The sequence below is a fragment of the Lutra lutra genome, chromosome 8 (assembly GCF_902655055.1).
Source record: "Lutra lutra chromosome 8, mLutLut1.2, whole genome shotgun sequence".
Classification (NCBI taxonomy): Eukaryota; Metazoa; Chordata; class Mammalia; order Carnivora; family Mustelidae; genus Lutra; species Lutra lutra.
Window position 1 is genome coordinate 120,111,953 of NC_062285.1, and position 12,255 is coordinate 120,124,207.

General features: G+C 38.9%; 1 protein-coding gene across 2 annotated transcripts in view; it reads left to right on the plus strand.

Annotated features, from left to right (window-relative positions):
• The first annotated feature begins 291 nt into the window (after window positions 1-291).
• CFAP54 (cilia and flagella associated protein 54) overlaps window positions 292-12,255 on the plus strand; it is a 334,936-nt gene continuing 322,972 nt past the window's right edge. For both annotated transcript variants that reach the window (XM_047743150.1, XM_047743152.1), the window contains exons 1-3: window positions 292-653; window positions 9,010-9,115; window positions 11,653-11,796. In XM_047743150.1, coding sequence (XP_047599106.1) covers window positions 325-653; window positions 9,010-9,115; window positions 11,653-11,796 — 579 coding nt within the window. In that variant the 5' untranslated portion in view covers window positions 292-324. The remainder of the gene's footprint in view (window positions 654-9,009; window positions 9,116-11,652; window positions 11,797-12,255) is intronic.

The following is a 12,255-nucleotide window of genomic DNA, read 5'->3' on the forward strand; positions in this document are numbered from 1 at the left end:
ATACACATATTAATGATCATTATTATAATTAAGTAGTCGAAATGGAAAACAAATATAGTCTGAATTTGTAATCGTAAATTTTCGCTTTTGCTATTCGCCGGCTTTCTGTACAAAACATCTCTCTTCTCTCAGACAGCAGTGCGGGTGAAGAGAGGGCAAACAAGCCCCCAGAGCGTGGTTTCTTTCCGGACCGGGTTCTTTCCCCTTTTGCCCTCTAGGGGCCGCTGTGTTTTCCCGAAAGCGCGCTGGAAGCCTGGTTGCCCCGAAACGGTCGCCAGGCAACCGCGTGTCCGTACACTTAAAGCCGGTCGGGGTCTCTTCAATATGGCGGCGCTAGACAGCTCCTCGACTTCTCCCGTCACCCTGTCTCCCACATCCTTGTCCCCAACGGGGCCGCCTCCGACCCCGCCCCCCACCTCGAACGCACTCTCGAAGTCGCCCCTGGAGTCGAAGGACAGCTCCCCGAGCCCAGTGCCGCGCTCCGCCTGCCTCGAGAACTCCTTGCCCCTTGCTGTGTTTTATGGGCCACTGGACGCTAAAAACCCGCTCCTGGCCTCCTGCGAGAGGGAAATCCGGGAATTACTAGGCTTTATGAAGAGAAAGAAGGCGTTAGCGATCACGGAGGAACAGAAGCATGAATTCCACCGGCTTTGGTAAGCAGAGGCAGGGCGCTGGGGAGGGCGCCGGCCAGAGACGGGCAACTCTTGGGGCCTGAGGAGATGCCCTCGAGGATGCCCACGGTGATGCCAGAGCTGGGTCAGAGTTGCGGACCTGGAGATAAAAACAGAGGTTTAGAAGTGGAGACTCATCGCTCTTACGATCCTCAATTCCCGGTAAATGGTACACCTTGGCTTCCTGCTCGGGTCAAAAGAAAAACACAGAAGTGTTTCATAACTCACCATTCCTTCTGAGTGTTCCCCAGTCGCGACGCTACCCCATGCCAATAAATTTTTGACTCACTCAGGGGTTTCACAAGTTTCCATATTATGGGTAGAATTTTGTATATGAGGAAAAAGAGATAACTTTAAGGTAGCTTAGGTTCTTGAAAAAGTTAGTTCTTGATGCCGTGAACATGAGCACTTTAATTCCGTTTTATACTTTAATTCCTTTTTATATTGTTAGGGTCACAGTTTTTTTTTTTTTTTTTTTTTTTTTTTTTTTTTTTTTTTTTACTGATTTTGTACTCATTTTGCATATATGTTTTCCTTTTTGGGAGTTGTATCCCTATGTTACTACAGAGCGACAAACTACCTGTTTTCAAGGTTCTTTCCTGATGATGTTACCATCTTTCTTTCACAGTCAAAATACCTCGCAGAACAAACAGTTAAAAATATAGACAAATGTCAAAGAATACCAGCATAGTGAATAATTTCAACTTTTATTTCTCATTCATGCGTTTAATATGATGAAATAGTTTTAACTTACATTTGTTATTCATTAATGCATTTAACTATTTATTGAACACCTACTATATATCAGGTACCATTCTAGGAACTAGGAAAATACGAAATTAATGAAAGAACAATTTGTACCTTCATGGAGCATATGTTTTTGGTTGCTACAGACAGCTACTAACAAGTAGAGAAATCATTTTACAGGGAAAGAATTGCTAGGGAGAATATTAGAGCAGAGTGTAGGGTTGGAAGATATTGTATGGTGTTGAAATTTAAAATGGGGGGGCTGGGAGCATGGTTAGGTTAAGTTGGGAAAAGTGGCCTTTGAGAAAGATGAGAAGGAGCTATAGTAGCAACTGATGAAGATTTCTTTTTTTTTTTCCTTATGATTTTATTTATTTATTTGACAGACAGAGATCACAAGTAGGCAGAGAAACAGGCAGAGAGAGAGGGGGAAGCAGGCTCCCTGATAAGCAGAGAGCCAGATGCAGGTCTCCATCCAGGACCCTGGGGTCATGACCTGAGCCGAAAGCAGAGGCTTAACCCACTGAACCACCCAAGGTGCCCCTGATGAAGATTTCTGTAGGAAGAACTGGCCACAAGGGAAAATGGCAAGTGTGAGGCTCCCGGAATAGGATTGAGACTGTAGGAAGAATGGGTTTCTGGTAGGAAAGAGGCAGATCAAGAGTTTAGTTTTCCTTTTTTAAAACATATTTTTTATTTTTAAGTAATCTCTACACCCAATGTGGGGCTCAAACCCAGAATCCCAAGGTCAAGAGTCGCATGCTCTACTCACTGACCCAGCCAGGCATCCCTAGAGTTTAGTTTTAGATATGTTAAGATTGAAATGTAATTCAACACCCAAGCAGAACTATTACTGTTCTGGTAGTTGGTCATTTGGATCTGGAGGTCAAAGGAGATAAACATTTGCAACTTGTCAGCATATTATTGATATTTAAATCATGACACTTGATGGAATTGCTAAGGGAATGTGTACAGATGGAGAAAAGGAGAGGCCAAGGACTGAACTCCCGGGTGTGCCAACATTGACAAGAGATAAGAAAGTGGCATTGACTAAGAAGGAGTGGCCAGAGAGGTAGGAGGAAAATGGTAAGTGTGTGGTGTGCTGGCAGTCAGGTAGAGAATTAGGTAGAGAAACCATTTCAAATTAGGAAGGAATGATCGATTAACAGTGGCAAATCCTGCTGATGGGCCAAGTAGAATGAGAACCAAGAACTGACCAAGGAAAGTGCATTACTAAGCTATGTGTATTTATATTTAAAACACTTCTGCGCTTGTGCCTTAGATAGCATTTTATCTTCCCGTTTCCACCACCAGCCTTGTAGTTCAAACCACCAGATTGTGCTTTCCCCACAGCCTCTGGATTCTCAAATCTATCCTTCACTTTACAGTCAGGGTAACCTTTATAAATCAACCACCCACTCTCCTATCTCAAGACTTTCTATCGCTTCCCATCGCTGTTAGAATAAATTTAAGACTCCTTCTGTCCTCCAGGGTCTGAGCATCTGGCCCTGGCTGCCTCTTCCATCTCAGCCCATCTCTCACTTCTCTCTCAGGACTTTCCAGGCAGACAGATACTATTTTTTTTCATCCCAGGGCCTTTGCTGCTGCCTCAGTCTGAAATGTTCTATCCTCAGCTTTTCAAATATCTGGCTCCTTCATTTCTTTCAGGTCTTAGCTCAGTTCTTACCTCTGTAGAGAGGCCTTTCCTATTTAATGCAGGTTCAACCACCCATTTATATTTTTTATTTATTTGTTTTCTTGCATATTATCCAATTCCCCTATTAGAATGGAAGCTCCCTGCTGACTTTGGATAATGCGCCTCTTTTTCATTTTTCTATCTTTAGCAACTAGCTTGGTGGTTGGGATAGAGAGAACTAACTAACTTCTTTCTTTCATGGTTTTTATTTCTGTATTTGAGAGAGAGAAAGAGACAGCATGAGCAGGGGGTAGGAGGCAGAGAGAGATGGAGAAGCAGACTCCCCACAGGAAGCCTAACCTGGGGCTGGATCATGACCTGAGCCGAAGGCAACAGCTTAACCGACTGAGCCACCCAGGCTCCCCTAGAGTAAACTTTCAGTGAGTATTTGGTATTGAAAGAATTCAGGGATTATTATCCTTGTGTTTTCAATAATTGTTTATGTTATATATGGGAAAGTAGACCTGGGCCAGTTGGTTAGTAGAGTATCTGTTTCATCTTTAAAGAGACTGTAAGAGAATCATAAACCTTAATGATTGACATGGACCTTAGCAATCTAACCTCTCACAAAATTTAGATATTTATTTATTTGCACAACAACTTTTATTGAATGCCTACTATGTGCCCAGCATTGCATTAGCCATAGGTTATATGGTCATGAAAAATATATAGGGAATCGGTGCTCATGGAGTTTATAAGCTTTCAGTGAGTCATTAAGTCAATATACAAACAGCAAGTGCAATGAGGGAAGAAGCTACTGAGCACTTACAGGTGCCAGGTATTGTACTAGGTGCTGAAATCCAGCAGTGAACCAGACACAGATCCCTGCCTTCTTGGTGTTTATATTCTAGAGGAGGAGGTATGCAATAAACATATTAAATAAGTTCATTTTATGGTAACCTAGAAAGTGATAAATGCTAGGGAGAAAACTAAAGGGAGGCAGGGTTATGGAGTGGGAGATAGGAGACTGCAATTTTCAGTAATATGGTCAGAGTAGGTGACACCTGAGCAGAGGCTTCAAGAGAACACAGCGCAGAGCTACTTTCAAGTGAACAGTGAGGGAGGTGACATTAAGATGAGATTAGAAGGATACCAGGCAAGGAGAGAGGATTAAACAGAGGGAATAAGCATGTGGGAAGATCTTGGCAGGAAAGAGCCAGAGACTTGGGAGGGATGTATGGAAGGCCATTCATTAAGCATAGCTTAGTGAGTGTGGTGCAGTGCTATGAGGTGAGATTAGAGACATAGGTAGGGCTATGGAAGGTTTTAGAGGCCTTTTACAGAGTTTGCCTTTATTCCAAATGCAATGGGAAAACATTGGGTAGTTTTGGGCAAGGGATTAACCTTATTTAATATTATATGTATGTATTTATGTAATCTTGTCCAAATGGAGAAAGAATGACAATGTGGAAGCCAGTTAAGAATACAAGAGGTAGGGGGCACCTGGGTGGCTCAGTGGGTTAAAGCCTCTGCCTTCGGCTCAGGTCATGATCCCGGGGTCCTGGGATTGAGCCCCACATCGGGCTCTCTGCTCCGTGTGGGGAGCCTGCTTCCCCCTCTCTCTGCCTGCCTCTCTGTCTACTTGTGATCTCTGTCTGTCAAATAAATAAATAAAATCTTAAAAAAAAAAAAAGAATACAAGAGGTAGGATTTGCTTTTATAACATATTTGAGAGATGGTTATTTTTTAAAATCAAAATTTTTTTGTAACTGTGGGAACTTACATAAGCATAAAAATTCACAGGATCTAAAATATAGTTTGATCATACTGGCAATGTTATTAAACTCAGAATTTGACAGATTTTTTTTTTAAAGGTATGCTTTTGTTATAACCACATGAGATTTAGATATTGTTTATATAGTTAAGATTTTCTATTTTAGAGAATTCTAACTATCCAGTAGCAGCTGTAATAAGTCAGCAATCCAAAGGGTATTAACATTTTCTTAAATGATGCACATTATATAGTGTATGTTATATTTTCTTTGTTTAATCGTTATGTAAGTCATTCCCAGTGAGCAGTCTTAACTTGAACTTAAAGTTCACTTAAAAAAAAATTCGCTTATTATATAAGCTTGATTGATTTAACAAAGCTGGTATTTTTCTTTTATGAGTAATAAACATAGTCATCATTATCTCATCTTTAAGGTTTGAAAATATTAAGTCTTTCATCTGCATAATTTAAGAATTCTAACAAGGCTTGCTGACTTCTTGGGATTCATTATATTTATTCTAATACTGTGACATTTCATGAAACAGCAAATGAAAGCGAAAAGGTTAAAAAAAAAAAAGAAAAACCTAAACTAAAAAACCTTTTCCTTTTAAAATTTCTATGGCTATATTTCCCATAACTTTTTTGGGCATGGTTATTTACTACTTGGTTATGTGTATATTTTCATTTCCCAAAATATTACTAATCAGTCAAAGAAGGCAAGAATATCCTGTCCCCCTACCCCTCCCTTGTAACTCAACATCATTTAATTATTTGAATGCATTAATCGACATGTTTCTGTTGAGGTTGTTCTGATAATATCCCAACATATACATCATAAGTACTAGAGGCATCTTCAGTCCCTAAGTTTTCATTCCTGCCTGTATTAGTCAATTTGGGCTATTCGTTTCTAATTAGTAATTATAAATTAGTCAGTTTGGGCTGCCATAACAAAACACCAAAGTCTGGATGATTTAAACAACAGATATTTATTTTCTCATAGTTCTGGAGACTAGAAGCCCCACATCAAGGTCTTGCAGTGTCAGTTTCTGGTGAAAGCACTCTTCCTGGCTTGCAGAAGAGCACTGGGTCTTCACATAGTTCTTCCTCTGACCAAGTACAAAGAAAGAGAACAAATTATTTGGAGTTTTTCTGAAATGGGCGTTAATGCCATCAGAGTAGGGCCCCACCCTTATGACCTCATTTAACCTTAATTATTTCCTGAGAGTACCCTTTTCCGAATATAGCCACACTCAAATTCAACATAAGAATTTCGAGAGGACACACTCATTCAGTACATAATACTGTCCACATATAGAAATTTATGAGATAGGCTTAAACAACTGTTGAGGGAAATTTGGATTTTTCCTAGAGGCATTTATAATTTCTGAGAGAGGGGGAAGGAGTAAATATTAACTAAATGAATGAACAAAATGATCAGTGATCTGCTACCCTTTGAAATTAACTAGAAACTATTTTGAGAATATTGTATGTTTTATTTTTGTTTACTTGGTGGAAAGAAATAGAACCCTAAAGGACTGACTTGATAGTGAAATCCCTGGACTCTAAAGAAAAAAATAAAATAAAAACAAGGAATTTTTTTCGTAGTCATTTATGTATTCATTCATTCTTTCAACAAATAATTATTGAGTACATATATATACTAGATATTCACTACTCTTGAGGTTGGGCAATGAATAACATAGTCAAAATCCTTGCCCTCAGATAGTTTACATTCCAGAAGACAGGCAGGCACAGTAATATACTAGTTAAGATCATGGATGAACTGAGCCTCAATTTCATCAACTATATACCTGGGATATTGAGACTACCTATCTCAAGGTTGTTGTGGAAATGAAATGAAAACAAAATTGCATGTGGCAAAAGACCCAGAATAGCCAATGCAATATTGGAGGAGAACAAATTTGGAAGACTGACTTTAAGAGTTCCTCTAAAGATACAGTAATCAAGACAGAGTGGTATCAGTGAAAGAATGAATGCATACATCATTTGGACAGAACAGAGAGCCCAGAAATAGACCCACATAAATGTAATCAACTGATTTTGACAGAGGAGCAAAGACAATACAGTGGAGCAAAGATGATCTTAACAAATGGTGTAGGACAACTGGATATCCACATGCAAGAAATGAATCTCAGCACAGACCTTACACCCTTCACAAAAATTAACTCAAAATGGATCACAAACCTAAATGTAAAATTCTATGGAATTCCTAAAAGATAACATAGGAGAAATCTAGATGTCTTTGGGTTTGATAATGATTTTTTTTTGATATAACATCGAAGCCACAGTCCATGAAAAAAGAGTTGATAAGCAGGACTTCATTAAAATAAAAAATTTCTGCTTTGTGAAAGACACCATCAAGAAAATGAAAAGACAAGCCACAGACTGGAAGAAAATATTTGCCAAAGACATATCTGATAAAGGACCATTATCCAAAATATACAAAGAAATCTTTTAAAACTCAACAATAAGAAAACAAACAACTTGATTTTAAAAATGGATCAGAGAACTTAACATAAACCTCATCAAAGAAGATAATACAAGTGGCAAATAAACATATGAAAAGATGGTCCCCAAAAATATATCATTAGGAAAATGAAAATTAAAACAATGAGATACCATTATACACCTATTAGAATGGCCAAAATCGAGAGCACCAACATCACCAAATGAAAGGAGGATGTGGAACAACAGGGACTCCCTATTCATTGCTGGTGGGATACAAAATGCTACAGCCAATTTAGGAAGACAGTTTGGTGGTTTCTTAAAAAAACAGGCATACTCTTTTTTTTTTTTTTTAAGAATTTTATTTGTTTTTTAAGGATTTTATTTATTTATCTGTCAGAGAGAGAGAGTGCGAGCGAGCGCACAAGCAGGGGGTGCGGCAGGCAGAGGGAGAAGCAAGCTCTCTGATGAGTAGGGAGCCTGATGTGGGACTCCATCCCAAGATCCTGGGATCATGGCCTGAACTGAAAGCAGACACTTAATTGACTGAGCCACCCAGGCATCCCAACTAAGCATACTCTTACCATACAATCCAGCAATCATGCATTTTGGTATTTATCTGAAGGAGTTGAAAACTTACGTCCATACAAAAATCTGCACATGGATGTTGATAGCGGCTTTACTCCAGTTGCCACAACTTGAAACAAACAAGATACCCTTCAGTAAGTGAATGAATAAATAAAATGTGATATATCTAGGCAAGGAAATATTACTCAGCATTATAAAGAAAGGAGCTATCAAGCCATGGAAAAACATGGAGGAATGTTAAATTCATATTACTAAGTGAAAGGAGCCAGTTTGAAAAGGCTATATTCTGTATGATTCTAACTATATGGCATTTTGAAAAAGGCAAAATTGTGGGGATAATAAAAAGCTCAGTGGTTGCCTGGGGTTAAGGGAGAGAGTGGGATGCATAGGCAGAACACAGAAGATTTTTAGAGCAGTGAAACTACTCTCTGTGATAACATAATGATGGATTCCCATCATTATACATTTTTCTAGACCCACTTGGTATATCACACTAAGAGTAAACCCTAAATTAAACTAGATACTGGTTGATAATGATGTGTCAATGTAGGTTCATGAGTTGTAACAAATAAACCGCTCTGGTGGCAGATGATTGTTGATAAGGGCGGGGTGGGGGGGGGGGCTGTGCATTTGGGTGGGGCATGCAGCATGTGGGGAATCTCCATACCCTTTGCTCAATTTTTCTGTGAACCTAAAATTACTCTAAAAAGTAAGATCTGTTTTAAAAATTGCATGTAAAGAGCTTTGAACAGGGCTGCCTGGGTGGCTTAGTTAATATCTCCCTTTGGCTCAGGTCATGGTCCCTGGGTCCTGGGATTGAGCGGGGCTCCCTGCTCACGGGGGAATGGCTGGGGGAGTCTGCTTTTCCCTCTCCCTCTGCCCCTCCCCTTGCTTGTGCTCTCCTGTTCAGACTCTCTCTCAAATGAATAAATAAAATCTTAAAAAGATAGTTTTGGTCAGTGTTTGGCATAAAGGAAGCAATAATTTTCACTATATTTAGTAATAATTAGCCGTTGACAGTAAGGCACATTGGAAAGACAGCACAAAGTAAGTTTTTAGGGATTGTTTGCTAATTAACTGAGGTTTCTTGCTGACTTTGAAGATATAATTTTATTTTATGATTCTTACAGTGCCACCTCTTTGTTTAATATCTGGACCAAATATGCCCCCCGGCTGCCAGCTGCTTATTACAATGAAAAGCTTCTGAAGGTTGGAGATAGCCTTTGTGAAATGAAAGTAAGTGCCTCTGGAGTAAAAAGGGCCTAAATGAAACTTACTTGGCTAATTATTATTATTTGGTTTGATACCATTCCTATTTTACATGATTTGATTTTTTTCCTTAGAAAAATATGAACGAATGTTTTAAATTTTAATGAGGCACAGTAATCAAAAGAGTGTTTATTTTTTAATTTTGTAGTTGAGATTCTCCAGAGGTGAGAGATTCCTGAACAGAAGAGACAACTGGCTGGGGTTGGGCAGGCACACAGCCCCTAGTTAACATAGGGTGTGGTAGGTGCCCAACAGGAAATGCTGAGTCATCATGTTCCTACCTCATACAAAGGAGACCAGACACCACTTCCTGTTGTTTTTCACATGGCTGACCTTGCCCAGTGACAACTTTCATGGGTTCCTGGCCTTGCTGCTTTGTTGTCTGGTTCCCAGCACCCTGTTTTAATTACTTTCAACTTCTTAATGTTTTGCTATATGTAATAGAGCAGACATTCCTTACATGTCCTGTTTCTTGCTTAGTATTGTATTCCGAACTGAGCTTGTGCCCAATTTCCAGTTCATAACAGTGCCCAGGTCTTGGATTGCTGTGCACTTGTAGATTTGCTTTAGTAAGACTACACCATAGCTGGGTTTTCAGTTAACGATAATGTAAGTTTTTCCCTTAAGCTCTGGCATAGGCCCAAATTATTCTGAGTTAAATATGAATGTTTGACACATCTAGAATCCTTGGACCGAGAGTTTTTTTTTATCCAAAGCGTTTTTAGGCCATTTTCAATGTTTTCTTGATTTACAGTTTTTCAGCTTCGTTTTCCTCCTCCATTTCTATTTTCTGGACTTGAATTTATTTTTCTTTTCTTTCTTTTTTTTTTTTTAGTGGGGAGAGGTTTGAGAGGCAAGTTTACCAAATGGAGGATGAACTGTGGAGGAAATTTCAAATGTAGATGATCTATTGTCTGCTGCCAAAATTAGAGCATCAGTTTAGCTTCATGTAATTGGACCGTAGTTCTTAGAAATTTAAAAATAAAGAAAAACTACAGATAAAAAAAAGTTTCTCTACAGGAAAACTATTGAAAACAAACAAAAAAACTCTTGGACAAGATCCACCTTGTGAGTTATATTCATGTGAAGTGGAATAACTGTTTTGACAAGTATTAGAAGAGTGTCCTCTCCGTTTTTATACTTCTCAGTATAGGAGGCGGGTGATACACAGCACAGTTGGGTGGTGTTTGTGGAGTATTCAGGTGGGTGGAGCGGACATTGGTGGAGGGAGGAGGGAAGAACATGTTAGAAGTTGATAAAGCAAATTGATGCTGGGTAGTGGCTAAAGATTCAGAATATTTCAGATAGAAAGGCCCAGATAGGATATTTTAAAATTTACTTAAAGGAACAAAGAAAACATTTTTAATCTACTTTTCATTGGTGAGAAAGTGGGTTGATAGAGGTATTTAGAATCCTGAAAATGAACTGGAGTTGTTTCTTGGTTCTAGAATCTCTTTAGTTTTATTTAATTCCAGTGAAGTTCGCTTTGTTGGAATAGTCTTGTTTTGAACCTAGATTTAAATTCATTGTATGAACCAAGTTAGAAAGGAAAAGTTTCAGCCTCCCATTAGTGAAAAGTAACAAAAAAGTCAATAGAAACAGAAACATAAGTTTGACTGTGGATGCCTCCCAAGGGCCTGGGTAACCCTATAGGCAGTAGACATGGAGAGTAGTTGCTTTCCCTGGAGACAGTTGTAGAGGAGGAAGCTGACAAAGGGGTGCAGTTGACTCATATCCGCAGCCCTGCTCACCTCCCCTGCCCTGAAGCTCCAGGTCAGCTGTGCCCTGTGCGCTGCAGAGATGAGGCCTGATTTTGAAATGGAAACATAAGCACGAATTAGGACTAATAGGAATCCTAACTAACAATAGTTCAGGCTTTTTTTATTTGTCCTGATGCAGCTTCAGAGACTGATGACAGATAAAAGAGAGCCTTTCCTATCCTCTCCCTTCCTGCCTTCGTTCTTTCTCTCTCTCCTTCTTTCCTCTTTTTCTTTTCTCCTTCCCTTCCTCCTTTCCTCTCCCCTCTCTCCCCCTTTCTTTCTTTTTTGGAACTGAGGAGGTATCGGAGAAGCAAGGCTGGTTATGCAACTCATCTGCCTCTCTTGAGTAGGTGGATTACTATGACATGGTGATGATGAATTTTTTGGATTTTGACTATATATAGGTATTACCACACACACCCTGGTGAATATTCTCATTATTATGTCATCATTATCCACACCCTGGTGGATATTCTCATTGTGATGGTCTCATCTCACAATAGGCTTGTTGGGAGGAGGATTAATGCAATAATGCATATGAAGCACCCAGTGCAGTGGCTTCACATAATATGTGTTTAGAGATGCTAGTGATAATGGTAGTTACGATGTAATGGTGTTAGTAAAAGAGTGTTACAGTAATAATCAACATTGATACTTTAAGAATAATTTGAATATTATCAAATTTTAATAACAATAAGCAAAGTCATACTTTGAAACTTTCATCAAGTCCTCTTTTTATTTCAGGAATACAAACTGGCGCTTTTACAGTGCTATGGAAGGTATCTTCAGCAGTTCACTATCAACTTTGATGAGAATAAAGCAGATGTGAATCAGTTCAAAAATGCTTTTTTCCCAAAAGGCTTTGGAGACAAGACTGCCGCACATACAGTAAGAAGAAAACAGTAGCTGTTTTAGCTACAATTTATGATTAGCCGTGCAACATATTCTTCAGCTGACAGCTTCTAAATGTCTTTCATTTGCTTAGGATGGCATTTGCTTGTGTACTCTAAGTTGCTTAATGTGATGGCTAAGAAAATGCACTTAATAAACTTTGGAAAGATGTTTTGGAGATTGTGTCATAATAAGCACTCATTCCTCCAGCAGACATCTATTATTGTTATGATAACTAATATTTGTAGAGTGATTTTAGTTTATGAAATGCTTTGGAAAATATATTTGATCCTCAATAACTTTATGAGTTAGAAACTGTTGTTACCCTTATTTTACAAAAGAGAGAAAGAAAGCTGATGGCACAGTTAGTTAGCTAGTGGCTCAGAGAATCAAGCATAGATCTTTTAATACAAAAAAATGGGATGCATTATTTCTAATACACCATTATTATTATTA